This window comes from Lolium rigidum, chromosome 7 (genome assembly GCF_022539505.1).
Source record: "Lolium rigidum isolate FL_2022 chromosome 7, APGP_CSIRO_Lrig_0.1, whole genome shotgun sequence".
NCBI lineage: Eukaryota > Viridiplantae > Streptophyta > Magnoliopsida > Poales > Poaceae > Lolium > Lolium rigidum.
Genome location: NC_061514.1, coordinates 12,714,738 through 12,739,320, shown reverse-complemented (window position 1 = coordinate 12,739,320; position 24,583 = coordinate 12,714,738). Strand labels below are relative to the sequence as shown.

Sequence of the window (24,583 nt, the reverse complement as noted above, 5' to 3'; positions counted from 1 at the left end):
TGGCGCTCTGAGAATATATTGTCGAGTGCTTATTCGGCTGTTGGAATAGCACATTTTATTGAGTCAACGGATGACTTATATTGCTTTCCCGATGGGAGTATATGTAGAGTTATTTGTATAACTCGAAGTATACTCACTTCCTCCTTCTTTTTATTTTTCTCTCTCTCTCTTCTTTTTTATAATTTCATCGGGCACGCGAACAGCGTTCCCGATGGGAGTAGCCCCCGAGGCTACAGTCAAGAACTTGTGCTTGAGTGTAGGCTCCACGCCTTATGTCGCTATATCTTCCTCCTGTCGCATAATTTTGAAATCTATCGGGTGCGCGAACAGCGCTCCTGATGGGAGTAGCCCCCGAGGCTATGAGCAAATACTTGTATTTGATCATAGACTCTCGCCATTTCTATTTTGACTTTCTTCAACCTTTTCATTTTTCCAAAGTAGCCCCCGAGCATTTGGGAAAAAACTTGTATTTGTTCAAAAGCTCTCGAAACAATCTTATTCTGTCGCCATTCTTCCCAAGCTTCATAGCCAAGACTTTCTTTTACCACGGTGACATCACTGCTGATGACAGCCACGACCAACGTATCTGGAAATCGCGAGATGTTCTCTCTCTCTGCCTTGTGGGCCCAAACTCCGCATCATATTGACACGTTGTGCAAGTGGGGGACACACGTCCTCCGCTTTTCCTGTCGGAAATACTGTAGTTGATGAACTTTCTCGTCTATGTGAATTTACCGTTTACCCCCTGTCCACGTGTATATCATCTGTGGCGTAATCTGTCAATCCAACGGCGTGACGGTTCACCGCACCTCTATATAAGGGCGTCGTCTTCCTCCTCTAATCCTTTCGCTCGCGCCGCTCCTCCGTTCTCCTCTGTCAAAAAATCCTCCCTTGCGCCGCAAAGGTCTTGAGCTCACCCATACACGCACCTCGCTCCGGCGCCATTGTTGATGCCTCCGCGTAGACTCACCAGGCACAGCACACCTGAATCGAAGATGGCGACTGAAGATCTAGCGAACACAGAGTGGGAGAGATCCAAAATCTCCTCGCAAGACATCAACATGCTGAAGAAACTGGGGATCAGCAAGAAGCAGGACGCGGTTCGCTTCCCCAGTGAAGAAAGCTACCCAACCCCTCCCATGGAGTATCGGGTTAGTTTCGTCGATCATCTCATCCGTGGCCTCTCTACCCCCATTCACCCTTTTTTCGAGGGTTGCTTTTCGTTTATGGACTGCAACTTCATCACCTCACACCCAATTCTATCCTTCACATTTCCATTTTCATCGCCCTCTGCCTAACTGGGCGCTATGGAAGCGCATTTTATTTTGTCGCCGCAATGGTTCTCCCAATGTCGCTTATAATATAGGCGGCGTTGTTATCTGTGTTCGCCCCGATGTCGAGTATTTCGACGTCAAATTCCCTGACTCGGTTCAAGGATGGCGCAAGAAGTGGCTGTACATCCATGAGGAGAACCATGGATGTGCTGAAGACAATATTCCTCCTTTTGACGGTGCCGAGAAAATCCACCGCCGCCGTTCCTGGGATGCAGAAGCTACCGAAGAAGAAAGAACGGCGACTGAAGCACTGATGACCCGCATCCGCGAGCTGCAAAACACCCGCGGCCAAGAACTATCGGGTATTCAAATCACAGCCTATTTCCTTAGAATCAGAGTGCAGCCTCTACAGGCTCGCAAAAATCCTCTCTGGAAGTATACTGGCGATAAAGATGTGGATCGCCTGTCGGTGGATTTATCGGTCAAAGACTTAGAAAAGCTTGTCCGAAAAATTTCCTCCCTCAGCAAAAAGGATCTTGTTCCGTCCTCTTGTCGGGTAAAACCATATAGCGCCGCCAATGCGCTCCCCAAGGTAACTTTTTATCGACTCTCTTTTTTAGTTTGACATCTCTTGCATCACTGCTTTATTGACATCCCTCTTTTCTTTATACAGAACCATCCAAATATTGTCTCTCTTCCTCCCCTTACTGAAGGTGGGGAAGTCGACGAACGAGCTGTTATCGATGATGATAACCAAGATGCTCCTGGCACTGATAGTGAACCCGCAGGTTCTCGAAAATCTGCGGGATCTTCTGAAAAGGAAGCTGAATCCGAGGATACTACCTCGTCACACTCTCCTCCTCCTGTTGTATCTCCAAAGAACAAAAGGAAGAGGACTGATGTCGAAGATTCTGGCACTTCCAAAGCCGAAGAAATTGCTCCTTCACGTCGGAAGGCAGCTTTTGATCCATACTTGGAAGCCCTCGTCAGTTCGTAAGTCATTTTTTTATTTCTTATTGTTTTGCTACTTGAAGATCTTTGTCTATCTTGTTTCTTATCTTGTCGTCATTTCATTGTAGTGATGACGAGGAAGAAATGCCAGCTCTTGATGCGACTGCTCGAACGAGTACGTCGCATACTTTAGTTGTTTCTGAGGTGCACGTTGAAGGAGAGGAATCTTCGCCTCCTCAACAAAACACCGACGCACTGATACGTCTCCGACGTATCGATAATTTCTTATGTTCCATGCCATATTATTGATGATTCCTACATGTTATATGCACACTTTATGTCATATTCGTGCATTTTCTGGAACTAACCTATTGACAAGATGCCGAAGTGCCGCTTGTCGTTTTCTCGCTGTTTTTGGTTTCGAAATTCTAGTAACGAAATATTCTCGGAATTGGACGAAATCAAGTCCCGGGGTCCTATTTTGCCACGAACCTTCCGGAAGACCGAAGAGCATACGAAGTGGGGCCACGAGGGCCACCACCACATGGCGGCGCGGCCAAGGAGGGGCCCGCGCCGCCCGTGGCGTGGGGCCCTCGTCAGCCCTCCGACTCGCCCCTTCCGCCTACTTAAAGCCTCCGTCGCGAAACCCCCGATGCGAAAAACCACGATACGGAAAACCTTCCGAGACGCCGCCGCCGCCAATCCCATCTCGGGGATTCTCGGAGATCTCCTCCGGCACCCTCGCCGGAGAGGGATTCATCTCCCGGAGGACTCTACACCGCCATGGTCGCCTCCGGAGTGATGAGTGAGTAGTTCACCCCCGGACTATGGGTCCATAGCAGTAGCTAGATGGTTGTCTTCTCCTCATTGTACTTCATTGTTGGATCTTGTGAGCTGCCTAACATGATCAAGATCATCTATCCGTAATACTATATGTTGTGTTTGTCGGGATCCGATGGATAGAGAATACCATGTTATGTTAATTATCAAGTTATTACCTATGTGTTGTTTATGATCTTGCATGCTCTCCGTTATTAGTAGAGGCTCTGGCCAAGTTGAAGCTAGTAACTCCAAGAGGGAGTATTTATGCTCGATAGTGGGTTCATGCCTCGCATTGACACCTGGGGAGTGACGTAAACCCCTAAGGTTGTGTTGTGCTGTTGCCACTAGGGATAAAACATTGATGCTATGTTCGAGGATGTAGTTATCGATTACATTACGCACCATACTTAATGCAATTGTCTGTTGCTTTGCAACTTAATACTGGAAGGGGTTTGGATGATAACCTAAAGGTGGACTTTTTAGGCATAGATGCAGTTGGATGGCGGTCTATGTACTTTGTCGTAATGCCCAATTAAATCTCACTATATTTATCATGACATGTATGTGCATTGTTATGCCCTCTCTATTTGTCAATTGCCCGACCGTAATTTGTTCACCCAACATGCTTTTATCTTATGGGAGAGACACCTCTAGTGAACTGTGGACCCCGGTCCATTCTTTTAATACTCGAAATACAAATCTGCTGCAATACTTGTTCTTTACTATTTTCTCTCGCAAACAATCATCTTCCACACAATACGGTTAATCCTTTGTTACAAGCAAGCCGGTGAGATTGACAACCTCACTGTTTCGTTGGGGCAAAGTACTTTGGTTGTGTTGTGCAGGTTCCACGTTGGCGCCGGAATCTCTGGTGTTGCGCCGCACTACATCCCGCCGCCATCAACCTTCAACGTGCTTCTTGGCTCCTACTGGTTCGATTAAACCTTGGTTTCTTATCGAGGGAAACTTGCCGCCGTACGCATCACACCTTCCACTTGGGGTTCCCAACGGGCGTGTGCTTTACGCGTCATCAAGCTAAATTTCCGGCGCCGTTGTCGGGAGATCAAGACACGCCGCAAGGGGAGTCTCCACTTCTCAATCTCTTTACTTTGTTTTTGTCTTGCTTTATTTTATTTACTACTTTGTTTGCTGCATTATATTAAAACACAAAAAAATTAGTTGCTAGCTTTACTTTATTTACTGTCTTGTTTGCTATATCAAAAACACAAAAAAAATTTAGTTTACTTGCATTTACTTTATCTAGTTTGCTTTATTTACTACTGCTAAAATGGATACCCCTGAAAACACTAAGTTGTGTGACTTCACAACCACAAATAATAATGATTTCTTATGCACACCTATTGCTCCACCTGCTACTACAGCAGAATTCTTTGAAATTAAACCTGCTTTACTTAATCTTGTTATGCGAGAGCAATTTTCTGGTGTTAGTTCTGATGATGCTGCTGCCCATCTCAATAATTTTGTTGAACTATGTGAAATGAAAAAGTATAAAGATGTAGATGGTGACATTATAAAATTAAAATTGTTTCCTTTCTCATTAAGAGGAAGAGCTAAAGATTGGTTGCTATCTCTGCCTAAGAATAGTATTGATTCCTGGACTAAATGCAAGGATGCTTTTATTGGTAGATATTATCCCCCCGCTAAAATTATATCTTTGAGGAGTAGCATAATGAATTTTAAACAATTGGATAATGAACATGTTGCTCAAGCTTGGGAAAGAATGAAATCTCTGGTTAAAAATTGCCCAACCCATGGACTGACTACTTGGATGATAATCCAAACCTTCTATGCAGGACTAAATTTTTCTTCGCGGAATTTATTGGATTCAGCTGCTGGAGGTACCTTTATGTCCATCACTCTTGGTGAAGCAACAAATCTCCTTGATAATATGATGATTAATTACTCTGAATGGCACACGTGAGAGAGCTCCACAAGGTAAGAAGGTAAATTCTGTTGAAGAATCCTCTTCCTTGAATGATAAGATTGATGCTATTATGTCTATGCTTGTGAATGATAGGACTAATGTTGATCCTAATAATGTTCCATTAGCTTCATTGGTTGCTCAAGAAGAACATGTTGATGTAAACTTCATTAAAAATAATAATTTCAACAACAATGCTTATCTGAACAATTCTAGTAATAACTATAGGCCATATCCTTATAATAATGGCAACGGTTATGCTAATTCTTATGGGAATTCTTACAACAATAATAGGAATACACCCCATGGACTTGAAGCTATGCTTAAGGAATTTATTAGTACACAAACTGCCTTTAACAAATCTGTTGAGGAAAAGCTCAATAAAATTGATATTCTCGCTTCTAGAGTTGATAGTCTTGCCTCTGATGTTGATCTTTTGAAATCGAAAGTTATGCCTAATAGGGATATTGAAAATAAAATTGTTACTACAGCAAATGCCATCCAAGTTAGAATTAATGAGAATATAAGATTAATGGTTGAACTGCGTGCTAGGTGGGATAGAGAAGAAAATGAAAAACTAGCTAAAAAAGGTAATGTAGCTAAAGTTTGGACTATTACCACCACTAGCAATGCTAATTCTTCACATGTTGCTGCACCTCCTACTATCAATGATAAAATAATTGGTGTTGGCAATGCTTCTACTCCTAGTGCAAAGCACGCAAAACTACCTGAAACTGCTAAACTCGCTGAAACCGCTCGTGATAAAACTGCTGAAATTTTTTCCAACCTTGGGGACGATAATCCCATTGATTTAGATTGTAATGATTTAGATTTTGATGATTGCCACATCTCTGAAGTTATAAAGTTCTTACAAAAACTTGCTAAAAGTCCTAATGCTAGTGCTATAAATTTGGCTTTCACAAAACATATTACAAATGCTCTCATAAAAGCTAGAGAAGAGAAACTAAAACTTTAAACTTCTATTCCTAGAAAGCTAGAGGATGGTTGGGAGCCCATCATTAAAATGAGAGTCAAAGATTTTGATTGTAATGCTTTATGTGATCTTGGTGCAAGTATTTCTGTTATGCCTAAGAAAGTCTATGATATGCTTGACTTGCCACCATTGAAAACTCGTTATCCGGATGTTAATCTCGCCGATAATGCTAATAAGAAACCTTTGGGGAGAGTTGATAATGTTCATATTATGGTTAACAATAACCTTGTCCCCGTTGATTTTGTTGTCTTGGATATTGAATGCAATGCATCTTGCCCCATTATATTGGGAAGACCTTTTCTTCGAACCGTTGGTGCTACTATTGATATGAAGGAAGGTAATATTAAATATCAATTTCCTCTCAAGAAAGGTATGGAACACTTCCCTAGAAAGAGAATGAAGTTACCTTATGATTCTATTATTAGAACAAATTATGATGTTGATGCTTCATCTCTTGATGTTACTTGAGTTACACTTTCTGCGCCTAGCTGAAAGGCGTTAAAGAAAAGCGCTTATGGGAGACAACCCATGTTTTTACTACAGTATTTTTGTTTTATATTTGTGTCTTGGAAGTTGTTTACTACCGTAGCAACCTCTCCTTATCTTAGTTTTGAGTTTTGTTGTGCCAAGTAAAGTCTTTGATAGTAAAGTAAGTACTCCTCCGATTCATATTAATTGACTTTAATATGGATGTATCTAGAACTAAAATATGTCTAGATACATCCATGTTGGAGTCAATTAATATGAACCGGATGGAGTACTAGATTTGGATTACTGCGCAGTTCCAGATTTCTTTGCTGTCACGAATCTGGGTCTATCTCACTGTAGGTAGCTCAGAAAATTAAGCCAATTTACGTGCATGATCCTCAGATATGTACGCAACTTTCATTCAATTTGGGCATTTTCATTTGAGCAAGTCTGGTGGCCTAATAAAATCCATCTTTACGGACTGTTCTGTTTTGACAGATTCTGCCTTTTTATTTCGCATTGCCTCTTTTGCTATGTTGGATGAATTTCTTTGATCCATTAATGTCCAGTAGCTTTATGCAATGTCCAGAAGTGTTAAGAATGATTGTGTCACCTCTGAACATGTGAATTTTTATTATGCACTAACCCTCTAATGAGTTGTTTCGAGTTTGGTGTGGAGGAAGTTTTCAAGGATCAAGAGAGGAGTATGATGCAATATGATCAAGGAGAGTGAAAGCTCTAAGCTTGGGGATGCTCCGGTGGTTCACCCCTGCATATTCTAAGAAGACTCAAGCGTTTAAGCTTGGGGATGCCCAAGGCATCCCCTTCTTCATCGACAACATTATCAGGTTCCTCCCCCGAAACTATATTTTTATTCCGTCACATCTTATGCACTTTGCTTGGAGCGTCGGTTTGTTTTTGTTTTTTGTTTTGTTTGAATAAAATGGATCCTAGCATTCACTTTGTGGGAGAGAGACACGCTCCGCTGTAGCATATGGACAAATATGTCCTTAGGCTCTACTCATAGTATTCATGGCGAAGTTTCTTCTTCGTTAAATTGTTATATGGTTGGAATTGGAAAATGCTACATGTAGTAATTCTAAAATGTCTTGGATAATTTGATACTTGGCAATTGTTGTGCTCATGTTTAAGCTCTTGCATCATATACTTTGCACCCATTAATGAAGAAACACTTGGAGCTTGCTAATTTGGTTTGCATATTTGGTTTCTCTAGAGTCAAGATAACATCTAGTATTGAGTTTTGAACAACAAGGAAGACGGTGTGGAGTCTTATAATGTTTACCATATGTCTTTTATGTGAGTTTTGTCTGCACCGTTCATCCTTGTGTTTGTTTCAAATAACCTTGCTAGCCTAAACCTTGTATCGAGAGGGAATACTTCTCATGCATCCAAAATCCTTGAGCCAACCACTATGCCATTTGTGTCCACCATACCTTCCTACTACATGGTATTTATCCGCCATTCCAAAGTAAATTGCTTGAGTGCTACCTTTAAAATTCCATCATTCACCTTTGCAATATATAGCTCATGGGACAAATAGCTTAAAAACTATTGTGGTATTGAATATGTACTTATGCACTTTATCTCTTATTAAGTTGCTTGTTGTGCGATAACCATGTTTCGGGGACGCCATCAACTATTTTTTGTTGAATATCATGTGAGTTGCTATGCATGTCCGTCTTGTCTCGAAGTAAGAGAGATCTACCACCTTAATGGTTGGAGCATGCATATTGTTAGAGAAGAACATTGGGCCGCTAACTAAAGCCATGATTCATGGTGGAAGTTTCAGCTTTGGACATATATCCTCAATCTCATATGAGAATAATAATTGTTGTCACATGCTTATGCATTAAAGAGGAGTCCATTATCTCGTTGTCCATGTTGTCCCTGTATGGGTGTCTAAGTTGAGAATAATCAAAAGCGAGAAATCCAAAATGCGAGCTTTCTCCTTAGACCTTTGTACAGTGCGGCATGGAGGTACCCCATTGTGACACTTGGTTAAAACATGTGCATTGCAAAGATCCGGTAGTCCAAGCTAATTAGGACAAGGTGCGGCACTATTAGTATACTATGCATGAGGCTTGCAACTTGTAGGATATAATTTACATAACTCATATGCTTTATTACTACCATTGACAAAATTGTTTCATGTTTTCAAAATAAAAGCTCTAGCACAAATATAGCAATCGATGCTTTCCTCTTTGAAGGACCTTTCTTTTTTACTTTTATGTTGAGTCAGCTTCACCTATCTCTCCCCACCTCAAGAAGCAAACACTTGTGTGAACTCGTGCATTGATTCCTACATACTTGCATATTGTACTTGTTATATTACTCTATGTTGACAATTATCCATGAGATATACATGTTACAAGTTGAAAGCAACCGCTGAAACTTAATCTTCCTTTGTGTTGCTTCAATGCCTTTACTTTGATTTATTGCTTTATGAGTTAACTCTTATGCAAGACTTATTGATGCTTGTCTTGAAGTACTATTCATGAAAAGTCTTTGCTTTATGATTCACTTGTTTAATCATGTCATTACCATTGTTTTGATCGCTGCATTCATTACATATGTTTACAAATAGTATGATCAAGGTTATGATGGCATGTCACTTCAGTAAATTATCTTTGTTATCGTTTTACCCGCTCGGGACGAGCAGAACTAAGCTTGGGGATGATGATACGTCTCCGATGTATCGATAATTTCTTATGTTCCATGCCATATTATTGATGATTCCTACATGTTATATGCACACTTTATGTCATATTCGTGCATTTTCTGGAACTAACCTATTGACAAGATGCCGAAGTGCCAGTTGCTGTTTTTCTGCTGTTTTTGGTTTCAGAAATTCTAGTAACGAAATATTCTCGAATTGGACGAAATCAAGTCCCAGGGTCCTATTTTGCCACGAACCTTCCAGAAGACCGAAGAGCATACGAAGTGGGGCCACGAGGGGCCACCACCACATGGCGGCGCGGCCAAGGAGGGGCCCACGCCGCCCTGTGGCGTGGGGCCCTCGTCAGCCCTCCGACTCTGCCCTTCCGCCTACTTAAAGCCTCCGTCGCGAAACCCCTGATGCGAAAAACCACGATACGGAAAACCTTCCAGAGACGCCGCCGCCGCCAATCCCATCTCGGGGGATTCTCGGAGATCTCCTCCGGCACCCCGCCGTGAGAGGGGATTCATCTCCCGGAGGACTCTACACCGCCATGGTCGCCTCCGGAGTGATGAGTGAGTAGTTCACCCTCGGACTATGGGTCCATAGCAGTAGCTAGATGGTTGTCTTCTCCTCATTGTGCTTCATAGTTGGATCTTGTGAGCTGCCTAACATGATCAAGATCATCTATCTGTAATAATATATGTTGTGTTTGTCGGGATCCGATGGATAGAGAATACCATGTTATGTTAATTATCAAGTTATTACCTATGTGTTGTTTATGATCTTGCATGCTCTCTCGTTATTAGTAGAGGCTCGGCCAAGTTGAAGCTAGTAACTCCAAGAGGGAGTATTTATGCTCGATAGTGGGTTCATGCCCGCATTGACACTCGGGGGAGTGACAAAACCCCTAAGGTTGTGTTGTGCTGTTGCCACTAGGGATAAAACATTGATGCTATGTTCGAGGATGTAGTTATCGATTACATTACGCACCATACTTAATGCAATTGTCTGTTGCTTTGCAACTTAATACTGGAAGGGGTTCGGATGATAACCTGAAGGTGGACTTTTTAGGCATAGATGCAGTTTGGATGGCGGTCTATGTACTTTGTCGTAATGCCCAATTAAATCTCACTATATTTATCATGACATGTATGTGCATTGTTATGCCCTCTCTATTTGTCAATTGCCCGACCGTAATTTGTTCACCCAACATGCTTTTATCTTATGGGAGAGACACCTCTAGTGAACTGTGGACCCCGGTCCATTCTTTTAATACCGAAATACAAATCTGCCGCAATACTTGTTCTTTACTCGTTTTCTCTCGCAAACAATCATCTTCCACACAATACGGTTAATCCTTTGTTACAGCAAGCCGGTGAGATTGACAACCTCACTGTTTCGTTGGGGCAAAGTACTTTGGTTGTGTTGTGCAGGTTCCACGTTGGCGCCGAATCTCCGGTGTTGCGCCGCACTACATCCCGCCGCCATCAACCTTCAACGTGCTTCTTGGCTCCTACTGGTTCGATTAAACCTTGGTTTCTTACTGAGGGAAACTTGCTGCTGTACGCATCACACCTTCCACTTGGGGTTCCCAACGGGCGTGTGCTTTACGCGTCATCACGCACCTACTCCTCCTGCAAGCCCTCGTGTCCCTTCACCAAAAAGGGCGAGAGTTGAATCAATTACACAGCCTTCCCTACAATTGGGTGGCTCCTCGACTCCTCTTCTTGATGATGTAAGTTCTTGAATACTTTCACATGTTGCCGATGTTTTCTCTGTGTACTTTATTTTGTGCTATCACCCTTTATTTCGTACCGACGCTTTCTTTCTCTCTCTTTCTTTTAACAGCCTTTGATTAAGGAATTCATCCGTTTCGGTGCCCAATTTGTTGGGTACCGTGACTATGCCAGTAAAGCTGAAGGTAATGCCATGCCGCTTCTTTTTGCCCTTGCCTTCTTGCTCCTTTGTTGTCGATGTTTTGTACTAAATTTAACTTTCTTGGCGTAAAAGTCGGCGGAGGTCAACGAGCGTGCCAATACACTTGCTCAAAAATTAGAGCAAAGTGAAGAGGCTCGTAAGAAGGCCGAATCAGATGCTATTCAAGCTAGAGCGGAGGCCGACAAGGCCAAGGCCGATGCCGCCGGTGTCGAAGATCTTAGGAAGAGGCTTCACGATGCCGAAACTTCGCCGAGCGAGCATATAACCGCACGTACCGCTCGCGAAGCGGTTATTAAACGCCTAAGGTCACAAAACCGTCGCTTTGTCGTTAGTATCTGAACCACTTTGCATCCTTTGGACTTTCTTTCCTTCACTCGTTTGTTGATCAATAGGTTTTTATCTTGACAGGTAAAACATCTCAAGAATTTGAACTTGAAGATCCCGACAATGATCCTCTTCTTGACGCCCTTTCGTTCCTTGAGTTTCATGGAACAGAAGCACACGAGGGCATTGATCAAGCTAAAGCGGGGCTGTCGCGACTCTTCCCCTACTTCTTCCCGAAGAAAGAGGAACCCGCAACTTTCCTTGCTCTTGCCAAGTGTTTTAATCCACCAGAAGATCTTGGGCTGAAGGTGCGCCAGGAAAATATGAAGGTCGCTGTTGAAAGCACCGTCGCCCTTGTTGCCGACAGCCAGCAGAAACCTCGACCGGACCAAGGTTGGCGACACACAGGAGATGGAGACTACGAAGTGGCGATCACCGATCGTGGCTGCGAAGCCTAACACAAAGAAGATCCTCGCTTATCTTGGAATCACGCCTACTCTCGCGCCTAGTTCGTCCAAGATGGAGGTCTAGTAGACCACCCTCGTCCTCTCTTTTAGTTTTTTCTATCTTTTGACGCTCGTCGCCCTGGCTAGTTTTAGCGATAATCGCTTCAATAGTCCATTAGGGACCCTTATTTTGTAATAGTAATGTACATACTTTGAGAATCAACGGAGGTCTATCTTTGCTTGATGATTGATGTCGCGCCTTTTTCTTTCAGTTGATTTTTGACAACTATTCTGCAACTCTTCGTCCTTCTGATGCGTTACCTGTGTTGTCCCCTTCGAAGAAAATTCCTGTGGCTGTCGAACGTGTTGAAAATTCTTCGAGTACCAATTCAGCAAAGGATTTGGAAGAACTTCGCCAGCAGCTCCAGTCTTTGAAGAAACAATCACTTATGATAATGGATCAATCTCGAAAATCATCCGAGAGAGAGAAAATGGCACTTGAACAGGCTCGCGATGCCATAACTGCTAAGGAAAACGCCTTAGATGAAGCCGCGAAAGCTGCTTCTCGAGAAAACTCCCTTCTTGAATTAATGATTGAGGCAAGCTCAGAAATGGCGGGTATATTTCTTGGACTTAATCCTTCTCTCCCTTTTCTTCTTTGCCTGTTTTTTACCTTTAACTGATGTATTGTCACCAAACAGGTCCCTTTTTAGATGCTGAGGCCGAGGATCAAAGAGTGGATACAAGATCAAGTTTTCTTATTAACTTGGGTCTTGATCATGGCGTCCTCTTCTGGGCTACACCTGAACGTACCCGACAGATTGTAAGATTCCAGGACCGCTCGAGCCAAGTTCGAGGATTTCTCGAGTTTTGTTCCAAAGACTTTATCCAGGATTTTCAATGCTATGTTTCCTCGGAATGTTCAGCCAAAATCTCTCCTCGAACTGATGGAAAAATTTGAGGATGTGCAAAAAATCCATGGCTTTGTAAAAGCTCAACTGATAGCTGGTGCCAAGGTGACCCTTATTATGCTTCAGATCTATCATCCCAAACTTGATATGACAAAGGTGGTGGAGACTGTTCATACGAAGCTGAGGCAACGGCGGAGAGGTGTTGATAAAATCAATGAGCGGATCACCCCAGTAGCTGAGGAAATAATTGATGACCTTCTTCGAATGGATGCCGACTTTTTTCGTACGGCCATTATGCCGATTTTTTGGGTACTGCTCCCGAAGAAACCAGAGTAAGTATTGACGACTTGTTGGGTCACCACTGAGTTTGTATTTTATCGATAAGGACTCTATCTTTGCTGTGTCTATATTGTAAGTTGTATATTTTCCTTCCTTCAAGCCCTCGAGTCTTTCGGTGATTGGTCCTTGTGTTGTATATGCGAGGTATTAAATCAAAGCGACCAAGTTTTGATACTATATTTGCGGGTACTAGCCCCCGAGTATTTTGTCTTTAATTGCTATCTTGTAACTTCGTTTTATCTGGCGAGGTACTTGGTACCAGGGCGAGATAACTTTAGCATTTGAACCCATCTATATTGTAATTTTGAGGCGTAAACCTCTGATCGTGTCGAAGAACAAATATATATTTCCACTATCTTTATTATATTGCAGCACCGCGAGCCCGCCTCATTAAAAACCTTTTCCGGCCCCACTCGGTGCCCCGAAAAAGGAAAAGAGTGCGTCTGAAAACTCGCGGGCGTTTCAGTACATTGTATTTTTACAAGGGAAGACTATATTTCAGCCCTAGGCGTAAAAACGCCTGAGCTGCGCCACGTTCCATGGGTTTTTCTCGGGAACCCCTGTCTTCTTGTCTTTGATTCTGTACGCTCCTCGTTCGATTACCTCTGTAATAACGTAAGGACCAAGCCATGGCGACTCGAGTTTTTCGTAACGCTCTTGATTGAGTCGCAAAACTAGGTCTCCAACTTGAAAGGATCTTGGTCGCAAACGTCGATCGTGGTAGTTTTTCGTGTCCCGCTGATATTTAGTTACCCTTGTCAATACTTCGTCCCGAGCTTCGTCAAGTGCGTCGACGTCGTCTTCCAATGCTTTCCCGGAAACTTCTTCGTTGTACTCGTGACTCGGGGGAGTCGTGCTCTATTTCTATCGGCAAGCATCGCCTCTCGCTCCATGGACCAGGAAAAACGGGGTCTCCTGTGTTGCTGTATTTGGTGTTGTTCGGATGCTCCATAACACACTTGGTAACTCTTCTGGCCAGGTATGTCGAGCTTTTTCCAGTGGCCCTAACAAGCGTTTCTTGATGCCATTGGCTTTCTCGACTTGACCATTGGTTTGAGGATGTGCAACTGACGCGAAGTGCAATTTAATGCCTACCTCTGCACAGTACGCCTTGAACTCCTTCGACGTAAAGTTGCTACCATTGTCTGTGACGATGCTATGAGGTACTCCAAATCGAAAAACGATGCCCTTCACGAACTTTATTGCTGATGCTGCATCTGGTGAATTTATCGGCTTTGCTTCTATCCACTTGGTGAATTTGTCAACAACAACCAACATGTACTCGTATCCTCCTCGGCGAAGCTTTGTGTAATTTTCCCACCATATCGAGACCCCATTGAGCAAAGGGCCAAGATAAGGGTATTGGCATTAATTCTCGCTGCCGGAGAGTGAGGTTTTACGGCAAATCTCTCGACATGCGTCACAAGTTCGTACTATCTCCTTTGCGTCCTCAATTACCGTCAACCGCAGAATCCTCGCTCGATAAACTTTAGCCGCAATAGCTCGACCGGCTCGCGTGGTGGCCGCATACTCCTTCGTGTACGTCCTTCAGAATTATCCTTCCTTCTTCGGGTGTAACGCACCTTTGTAGCATACCCGAGATACTACGCTTGTACAACTCCCCTTTTACCACCGTGAAAGCTTTGGATCGCCTAATAACTCGCCTTGCTTCAACTGAATCGTCGGGTATTGTCTTTCTTAGGATGTATGATATGTACGCTTGCATCCATGGGATTTGTACCATCAGTACTAGATCTTGTTCCTTGTCTTCTTCTTCCAATGCTTCTTTCGTAGCCCCCGAGGGTTTCTCGTTCTTCTCCTTCTTTGTTAATTTCTTCGGCTTCGTGGACCTTTCGTTATTTCTTCCCGTAACACACCCGGAGGGATTGGGAGGCACCGCGACCCGATATTTGCAAGAACGCTCGGCTTCATCATTGCTCAGCCTCATCGATATGGTTTACTTCGCATCCGTCAAACAGCTTCTCCAGCTCATTATATATCTCTTTGTACGCCACCATGCTATCATTGACCGCATCACATTGGTTCATGACTTGCTGAGCCACCAACTGTGAGTCGCCAAATATTTTTAACCGAGTTGCGCCGCAGGCTTTCGCCATCTTCATCCCATGTATAAGGGCTTCATATTCTCGCCTCGTTATTAGATGCGTTTGGAAACGTCATCCGCAGGATGTATTTCAGCTTGTCGCCTTCGGTGATATGAGTATCACCCCCGCTCCAGCCTCCTTCTAACCTTTTGGACCCGTCGAAGTTCATAGTCCAGGTTCTCGATAAATCCGTGAGGTCCCGTGTTTTGCAACTCCATCCACTCGCGATGAAGTCTCGGTAAAATTTGTGATTTTATTGCCTTTCTTTTTCATACGTGATGTCCCGAGGAGAAAGTTCTATTCCCCAAAGGGAGACACGCCCGTAGCTTCCGGATTGTTGAGTATGTTGGATAAAGGCGCCTCATTGACCACTATTATCGGATGCGCTGAAAAATAGTGGCACAACTTTCTTGCCGTTGTAATCACTCCATATGCTAGTTTCTGGTACTGCGAGTACCGCTGTTTGGAAGGCGATAAAACTTCACTGATGAAATACACCGGCCTTTGCACTCCATGGAGTTTTCCTTCTTCTTCTCTTTCGACAACTAGCACTGTGCTAACCACTCGGGGTGTGGCTGCAATGTACAAGCAGGAGAGGTTCTTTTTCCTTCGGCGCCACCAAGACCGGTGGTGTCGAAATTGTGCGTTTCAAATCCTCGAAAGCTCTATCGGCTTCTTCGTTCCACTCGGAATTTCTCTCCTCGCTTTATTAAAGCGTAGAACGGTAACGCTTTTCTCCCAGCACTGGCGACGAATCTGGCTAAAGCTGCGACTCGCCCAGCTAGTTGTCGTATTTCCTTCAACTTTGTTGGCTTCCTCATTGTTACGATAGCTTGGATTTTTTCGGGATTTGCTTCAATCCCTCTTGCTGAAACTAGGAACCCGAGAAGTTCTCCTGCAGGGATGCCGAAAGAACATTTCGTCGGATTCAACTTGAGACAAAATTTATCGAGGTTGTCGAAAGTTTCCTTCAAGTCCTCGATTAATGTTGCCCCCTTTTTTGTTGTGATGACGACGTCGTCGATGTATACTTGTACATTTTTTCCAATCTGTGTTGCCAAGCACTTCTGCATCATCCGTTGATATGTTGCTCCCGCGTTTTTCAACCCGAAAGGCATTGTTTTATAACAAAATACGCCATACGGTGTGATGAACGCTGTTTTGGCTTCGTCGTCTTTTTTTAATCTGATCTGGTTATAACCGCAGTATGCGTCCAAAAAGGAAAGACGTTCACATCCCGCCGTGGAGTCGATAATCCGATCGATCCTTGGGAGGGGAAAGTGATCCTTTGGACAATGTTTATTGAGGCACGTAAAGTCGACACACATGCGAAGGACTTTCGTGTTTTTCTTTGGCACCATCACTGGGTTAGCTACCCAAGTGGCCTCGGTAGATATATCTTTAATGAAACCAGCTTCTCTGAGTCGATCAATTTCTGATAACATAGCTTTACGGTTTGGTTCCGAAAACGCCGCAAAGGTTGCTTGATTGGTCTCGCAATAGGATCCAAGTTTAGGTGGTGCTCGGCAAGTTCCCCGGGTACTCCCGGCATGTCAGCCTGGACACCATGCGAAGATTTTCCAGTTGCTCACGGAGGAACTCGACGAGCGCGCTTTCCTATGCGAGGTCCATGTTTGTCGCGATGGATGTCGTTTTCTTCTGGATCGGTCGGGTGAATCCGAACTTCCTTAGAATCTTTGGTGGTGTTGAAAGTTGCTTCCTTGTTGGGCCTCCCTACGTCTCGGCAAGACATCATAATCAGCTCATGAGCCTTGACGCTGCGTACTCTGCTCGCATCCCGAAGGTTTCTGATAGTCGATGAAAATCTTTGTCGCATTTGTCGGCCAGCGCGAAGCTTCCTTTGACTGTGATTGGTCCCTTAGGTCCAGGCAACCTCCAAAGCAAGTACGTGTAATGTGGTACTGCCATAAACCTGGCATATGCTGGTCGCCCCAACAAAGCGTGATACTGCGACGGGAAATCCATAACTTCGAATTCCAACCTTTCTATCCTCGTAGTTTTCTCGGGTCCCAAACCGAACGTCGAGATTGATCTTCTCCTGGGTAACTTGGCTTCTATGGTGTGATGCCGTGGAAACGTGTGTCGGTTGGTTTCAGATTTGCGAGGGAAATATTCATCTTCCTTAGCGTATCTCGCGTACATAAGGTTTAAACTCGCTGCCGCCATCTATGAATACTCGAGATACATCGAACCCCCGCAATTATCGCCGGTAAGATCGAGCCGACCGCCCCGGTCGAGGAACTTGTCGTGGATGATCAGCCTATTGTGAAGCCAATATCTTGTCCTCGACTCGCTAAGGTACTCGATCGTTGGTGGTGGCATTTTTCTGCCATAAACACCGTCGCGAGATTACTTTCCGAGCTCTATTGGATGGCCTCGCCTTCTCGAATCATCGAGACCGCTCCGTTAGAGTTAGGATCGACATAGGGCGGTGGAGCAAGTGCTGCCGCTATTCCGAGCCGATGTCGATTTTCATCCGTAATCGCGGGAGGAGGTGGCAAGTGAATCTCACTCCTTGGTCCTTGAGGATTGCGCTGCCGCTGAGCATTTGCATGTCCCGCCCATCTTAACATTGCCCGGAAATTTCGACAATCTTTTTGCAAATGTCCCGACCGTCTTTTCCCATTGTCTGCGAGGAAGAAATGCATTTGACACTGCCCGTTCATCATCTCTTCTGGGACACAAAAGGTCTCTCGGAACCTTGGCCCGCTATTTTGCCTCGTTATCTCTATTGTCACCTTGTTGTGCGTTGCTTCTCTCGGTAGTCATCTCTACTGTTTCCTCCATTGTTTCCCGAAAGCCAGCCGATATTTGGCCAGGTGCATCGTAACTTGAAAAATTGACGGGGAAATCGGCGTCTATTTTGGAAATTTCGACCTGCGATCTTCCTCTCGGGGGACCTATGTCGTTTGTTATGTACCGCATCTTCACCATCCGCCCATCTCGTTTGCTATCTCCATTAAAGCCGATACTGTTCTTGGGTTTGTCCTGCCCAAGTCCTCCACGAAATCTCCTCGTCGAACTCCCGCAACAAATGCATCTATCGCTCTTTCGTCGATATATTTTCTCGCACGAGTTTTTGATGATGTTCCACCTTTGGATGTACTTCCTCATTGATTCATCATGCTTTTGTCGACATGACCTCAACTCTTCTAGTGTCGCAGGTTTCTTATAGGTTGACCGGAAATTCTTGATAAACACGTCCTCAAAGCTTTCCCAGCTGTCGATGGAACCTGGGGGAAGCTTTTTTATCCATGATCTAGCGGCTCCGCTCAGATGTATCTGGATGCTCTGCATGGCTGTCGCTCTGGTCCCGCCTATCAGTTTTACTGTCTCGAGGTAATCGACTAGCCAGTCCTCGGGGTCTTGGCAGCCATCAAATTTCTTGAAACTATCGGGTAGCTTGAATCCTGATGGGACTCGAGTTTTTCGGACCCGTCGTGTGAAACATGGAAGTCCACACATGTCCTCTTCAGCAAGTTCTGGTGAATGCCGACGTTCCCTTCTTTCTTGTCGCGCTCTATCAACTCTAGCCTGAGTTGTTGTGTCCCTGGCTCCACTTGCTCTTGGTGGATCTTGCACTGCTGCGGTAGGTCTCGGACTGTTTTGCCTTGCAGTTCCTTCGGGAGGTGTAGCTGTGAACGCTGCTCCCATGGATCCACATCCTGCCATGGCTATGTTGTACAACGCTTCTCTTGGGTCCCCAGGAGGTGGCCTGGTGATACGTCTCCGACGTATCGATAATTTCTTATGTTCTATGCCATATTATTGATGATACCTACATGTTTTATGCACACTTTATGTCATATTCGTGCATTTTCTGGAACTAAGCTATTAACAAGATGCCGAAGTGCCGCTTCTCGTTTTCGCATTGTTTTGGCTTTCGTAAATCCTAGTAACGAAATATTCTCGGAATTGGACTAAAACGAAGACCCAGTGGCTCCTATTTTTCCACGGAGCTTCCTAAGACCGAAGAACACACGAAGTGGGGCCACGAGGTGGCCAAACCATAGGGCGGCGCGGCCCAAGCCCCGGCCGCGCCGACCTATAGTGTGGGCCCCTCGGGTGACCTGCCCTTGACTTACGCACATCCCTTTCTAAAATCTACCCCTCGATCGTCTCTAAACCTGGGACATTACAAAAACCTTCCAGGGACGCCGCCTCCGCCAATCCCATCTCGGGGGATTCTGGAGATCTCCTCCGGCACCCTGCCGGAGAGGGGATTCATCTCCCGGAGGACTCTTCACCGCCATGGTCGCCTCCGGAGTGATGAGTGAGTAGTTCACCCCTGGACTATGGGTCCATAGCAGTAGCTAGATGGTTGTCTTCTCCTCATTGTGCTTCATTGTTGGATCTTGTGAGCTGCCTAACATGATCAAGATCATCTATCCGTAATGCTATATGTTGTGTTTGTCGGGATCCGATGGATAGAGAATACCATGTTATGTTAATTATCAAGTTATTACCTATGTGTTGTTTATGATCTTGCATGCTCTCCGTTATTAGTAGAGGCTCGGCCAAGTTGATGCTAGTAACTCCAAGAGGGAGTATTTATGCTCGATAGTGGGTTCATGCCTCCATTGATATCTCGGGGGAGTGACGAAACCCCTAAGGTTGTGTTGTGCTTGTTGCCACTAGGGATAAAACATTGATGCTATGTCTAAGGATGTAGTTGTTGATTACATTACGCACCATACTTAATGCAATTGTCTGTTGCTTTGCAACTTAATACTGGAGGGGGTTCGGATGATAACCTGAAGGTGGACTTTTTAGGCATAGATGCAGTTGGATGGCGGTCTATGTACTTTGTCGTAATACCCAATTAAATCTCACTGTACTTATCATGACATGTATGTGCATTGTTATGCCCTCTCTATTTGTCAATTGCCCGACTGTAATTTGTTCACCCAACATGCTTTTATCTTATGGGAGAGACACCTCTAGTGAACTGTGGACCCCGGTCCATTCTTTTATACTGAAATACAAATCTGCTGCAATACATGTTCTTTACTGTTTTCTTGCAAACAATCATCTTCCACACAATACGGTTAACCCTTTGTTACAGCAAGCCGGTGAGATTGACAACCTCACTGTTTCGTTGGGGCAAAGTACTTTGGTTGTGTTGTGCAGGTTCCACGTTGGCGCCGGAATCTCTGGTGTTGCGTCGCACTACATCCCGCCGCCATCAACCTTCAACATGCTTCTTGACTCCTACTGGTTCGATTAAACCTTGGTTTCTAACTGAGGGAAACTTGCCGCTGTGCGCATCACACCTTCCTCTTGGGGTTCCCAACGGACGTGTCAATTACACGCATCAGTTGCATACATACCTTGCCCATCATATTCCATATACCATAGTGTGGCAAGAATGATCTTGCCATGCCATACTCGTTGAACTTAAGCTGATGGAAATATCCGGTACTCAAACGTCCAGGCATAATATATGCAGCATAAATAAGAAACGAGCACACTAAAATGATAGCTGAGATTAAAAAAAGCATACCAAAGGAGGAGATAAAATATGAGCTAGCAGTGAGACAAGTTCATCCTCAATTTTGATTCCCAATTTCACAGCACATTGATTCCTATGAGTGAAATGCAAAGCCTGGTAAACAAAACCAAAACATGACAAAAGACCCCAGAGGCGTGTAACTCTGAACTCAATCTTTACAATGCAATGAAACACAAACGTCTTTTGCGTTTTCTCGAAAAAATACCCTATATCCCAATTTACTTGTTCAAAAGGAATCAGGCAACTGATTACATATGTGATGAAAAACTAAAAATGGCATGACATCTGCAATTAAAAACTAGAGAATTGCACAAATAAGGTATTTTTCATATTCCAATGGTATCCATTAAGAAAAGTTAGACTCTTAGCTTGTCAATCACATGAAAATAGTAGATGCTACAATAAAGAGATCTGGAACTTGATCCTAGATAAATGGTCGAGGCGTCAGAACACGTATAGCTCAGTGCAATAACTAACAGAGTTGCTTTTTTCCTATATGCACAAAAACTTTCTATGGGTAATAATCCCACAAAAAGCTTCAAGAAAGCACATTTAACTAATTCTAGTTGCAGAATCACGTGTACGAACCAATTTCATAAAGGCGCAAATCTGAAGTAAATGAAAATATAAATTCATGGAATGGAAAGCTATTGACGATTCTTATGCATAAATAAATAATTACAAGGGCGTTGCGATTTACAGAGAAATAAATAATTTTAAGTAATAAAGGAAGAGTCAAAAGTAAGCAGTATGAACGCAACGATACAGTTGTACAAACAACACTACTGGAAAATAAAAAAGAACAGTTCAGAATAATTAACGCACAGATATATGTGATCATGATTACCCGTAAAATGCCCTTCTCACGCTCATGTGGGGGCTGCTTAGCTACTTTAAGAAAATCCTCCATCTGTTTTCCCCGATTAAGCTGTTTCGGGTAACGCTGCCCCTTGGCGATCTTACAGACCTTAAACATTGAAGTGATAAGAAGCAAGTTTGTGATAAAATGAAGGTGTATCCACACTCCACGGAATTTCTAATATAGCTGGATATGTTAACACAGTACGAAACATCCATGGAATAGTTGTTCAGGATACCAACCTCCAACGGAAGAAATTTCGGCCTCTGCGGGGTGCCCACTTGCAAACAGTTCAAAGATTTGTACTGAATACTAACACCATATCTCTTCTGGAAGTATTGCAATACTGTCTCCCTAGGCTCCCTGGTACTATGACTATCAACCGGGAAACTGTCACAGGAAAAACCAGCCAAACTAATGTCAGCATGATATATCATACTGCATGGCCATCTAAAGAAGCATGATAGAGATACAAGAAATCTTCAGAAATGTGTAACTGCATACATCAACTCTTCTGCTGATTGTGAGGTAACACCGGATACACAGTATTCTTTGTGCATATTGCACAGTACATGAACCTTTACACCTTCTAGTGCCTTCACAATCTAAACTCGAGAAAAGGTTCAAAGCTTGTTAGAATGGAGAGCAAAAATTCAGACAGCATACTGCATGTTATGACTAAAAAAGTGACAGCAGGACCTGACCTTCAAGAGATCTGTACCAGTTAATTGTGTGTCAGATATATCCCTGTTCAGCAGCATCTCAACAAAATCCATCACCAGTAGGGGCTTGATGAATACTGTAGAGGATTGATCTGCAGAAGAAAAATGTCAAACTACCTTGACATGTGAGAAACTTAGAGGCAACTTCAAGACTATTAGACCCATTATATGATTCATATAGAAGTAGAGTGTGGATACACCTCCATGTTATTACAGACTTCATTCGTTCTGTGCCTTGATTATTTTGTTGGGTCCCTTGCAAATATTTTGTAAAGTTTTCTTTTACTATTAATATTAATCATACTGTCGGAGCCTCTCCTACAGTTTTCTTGCAAAAAAAGTGGGCTAAATAAATGATAAGATGATGTGTATGCGAGGTAAAAATATTCTTTATATGCCAAATAAGTCATAGTTCTTAATGAATAATCCTATAGTTCTCTTCCAGACCATTGTACTTTATTAGTTTTCTAAAATTCAATGGCATTTATCTGTAACTGGCACAACATTCAAGAGATTTTCTCAATGAAATACATATATATACACCAATCGACACTTGATCTACCATATGTCATACAGACAGCACATGCACTACAAAATGTCCAAATTATTGTAAAGGAAAAGGATAAATTTTGTTCTCAAATCTAGAATAGGTACCAAAAAAACAAGACGGAGTGTTGGGATCTAACCAATATTTAGCATAAGACCACTCTGAGTGGGTCGTATGCTTTGGTGAAAACTGATACGTCCAATTTGCATCACTATTTTATATCATAATTTGCTGTTATTCATTGATATATTTCATATTGGGACACAATACTTATGTTATTTCATCTTTTTTGCATGTTTCATGATTATTTGGAGATCGAGCACCGGAGCCAGGATTCTGCTGGAAAAAGCACCGTCAGGATGCAATATTTCGGAAGATCAACTGTGGAAGGAAATTTTACCAAAAATCCTATTTTTCCAGATGACGAAGGAAGCCAGAAGGGGGAGCCAGCTGGACCCAAGGTGGGCCCACACCATAGGGCGGCGCGGCCCATGGCCTGGCCGCGCCACCATGTGGTGTGGGGCCCCCACAGCCCCTTTCGCCTCCTTTTCTTCGCGAAACCCTTCGTCCCGAAGACCTAAGCCACGGAGGAATCCTCACGAAGGGTTACAGCCGCCTCTGCGGGGCGGAGAACACCAGAGAGAAAAGAGCTCTCCGGCGGGCAGGAATCCGCCGGGGAAATTCCCTCCCGGAGGGGGAAATCGACGCCATCGTCACCGCTATCGAGCTGGACATCATCTCCATCACCATCATCATCATCTCCACCATCATCACCGCCATCTCCACCGCTGAACATCGTCACCGCTGTAGCAATTTGGGTTTGATCTTGATTGTTTGATAGGGGAAACTCTCCCGGTATTGATTTCTACTTGTTATTGATGCTACAAGAATAGGGGTATAGGAACAGACAATAAGAACAAAAGATACCATTCTTCAGTTGGAAATTCACGTAGAACAATGTGTAGTGCTTGCAGGATTGCCGGAGGTACATGGTCTGGCATCAGATCATGGAGCTCATATAAACTCTTCATGCTAACACGTGCAGCGCGTTTGATCGTGACATCGAAATGCCTAGAGACAGCAGAGATATCAGTAATTATTACTTGATAATTGATTTCACCAAATAATGGATGATGGCAATATTTCCAGAGCGGTATATATACCTCTGCAAGGCTCTGGGGCCATCAGGACTATCCTCCTCCTGATCCTGCAGTGTAATTTTGAACACACTGGAACCAAAATTCAGTTCAGCGAGTGCGTAGAGTATCTTGCTTCCATCGTAGGCAGAACAATCGGCTTGGAAACCAACTTCTGCATGCTTGTTCACGAATTCTCGAATGACGGCGTGATTGACGCAGCGCGAAGTAACAGGTCTGATAGACACCTGATGAGATATTACAAGTGTGATGGCAAACAGAACATCACATGATAATATATAGATGTAACGAAAGCTGCCCAGAAATAAGGAGCTTACATCATATTGGTGAATTTCACTGAAGTCTGATTTGTCGTTCACATGAACAGAGATATGATTGGTCAACACCCTGCAAAGTATGCCACTCGTGCACATTGAAGGGCGCTTCTCAAATATGAGTTCTTGATCGCTGAGTGGCCTAGCTCTTTCACCACCCGCCATGACTAGCAGCTGCAGGGCAAGATACGGATACATGGGCATTAGTGCTGCAAGGCAACATTGATCAAAAGCAGAGATGAAGCATGAAAATACAT

The 24,583-nt window shown here is 43.8% G+C and overlaps 1 protein-coding gene across 1 annotated transcript in view; it reads right to left on the bottom strand.

Annotated features, from left to right (window-relative positions):
* Positions 1-23,064, bottom strand: part of LOC124670912 (protein argonaute 1A-like) — a 71,090-nt gene extending 48,026 nt beyond the window's left edge. Inside the window, exons 1-7 of the mRNA XM_047207372.1 lie at positions 22,995-23,064; positions 22,291-22,400; positions 22,091-22,191; positions 21,829-21,976; positions 21,575-21,694; positions 20,719-20,820; positions 20,546-20,617 (exon numbers count right to left, since the gene is read on the bottom strand). Of these exons, the coding sequence (XP_047063328.1) occupies positions 20,546-20,617; positions 20,719-20,820; positions 21,575-21,694; positions 21,829-21,976; positions 22,091-22,191; positions 22,291-22,400; positions 22,995-23,064 (723 nt within the window). The remainder of the gene's footprint in view (positions 1-20,545; positions 20,618-20,718; positions 20,821-21,574; positions 21,695-21,828; positions 21,977-22,090; positions 22,192-22,290; positions 22,401-22,994) is intronic.
* Positions 23,065-24,583: the final 1,519 nt, after the last annotated feature.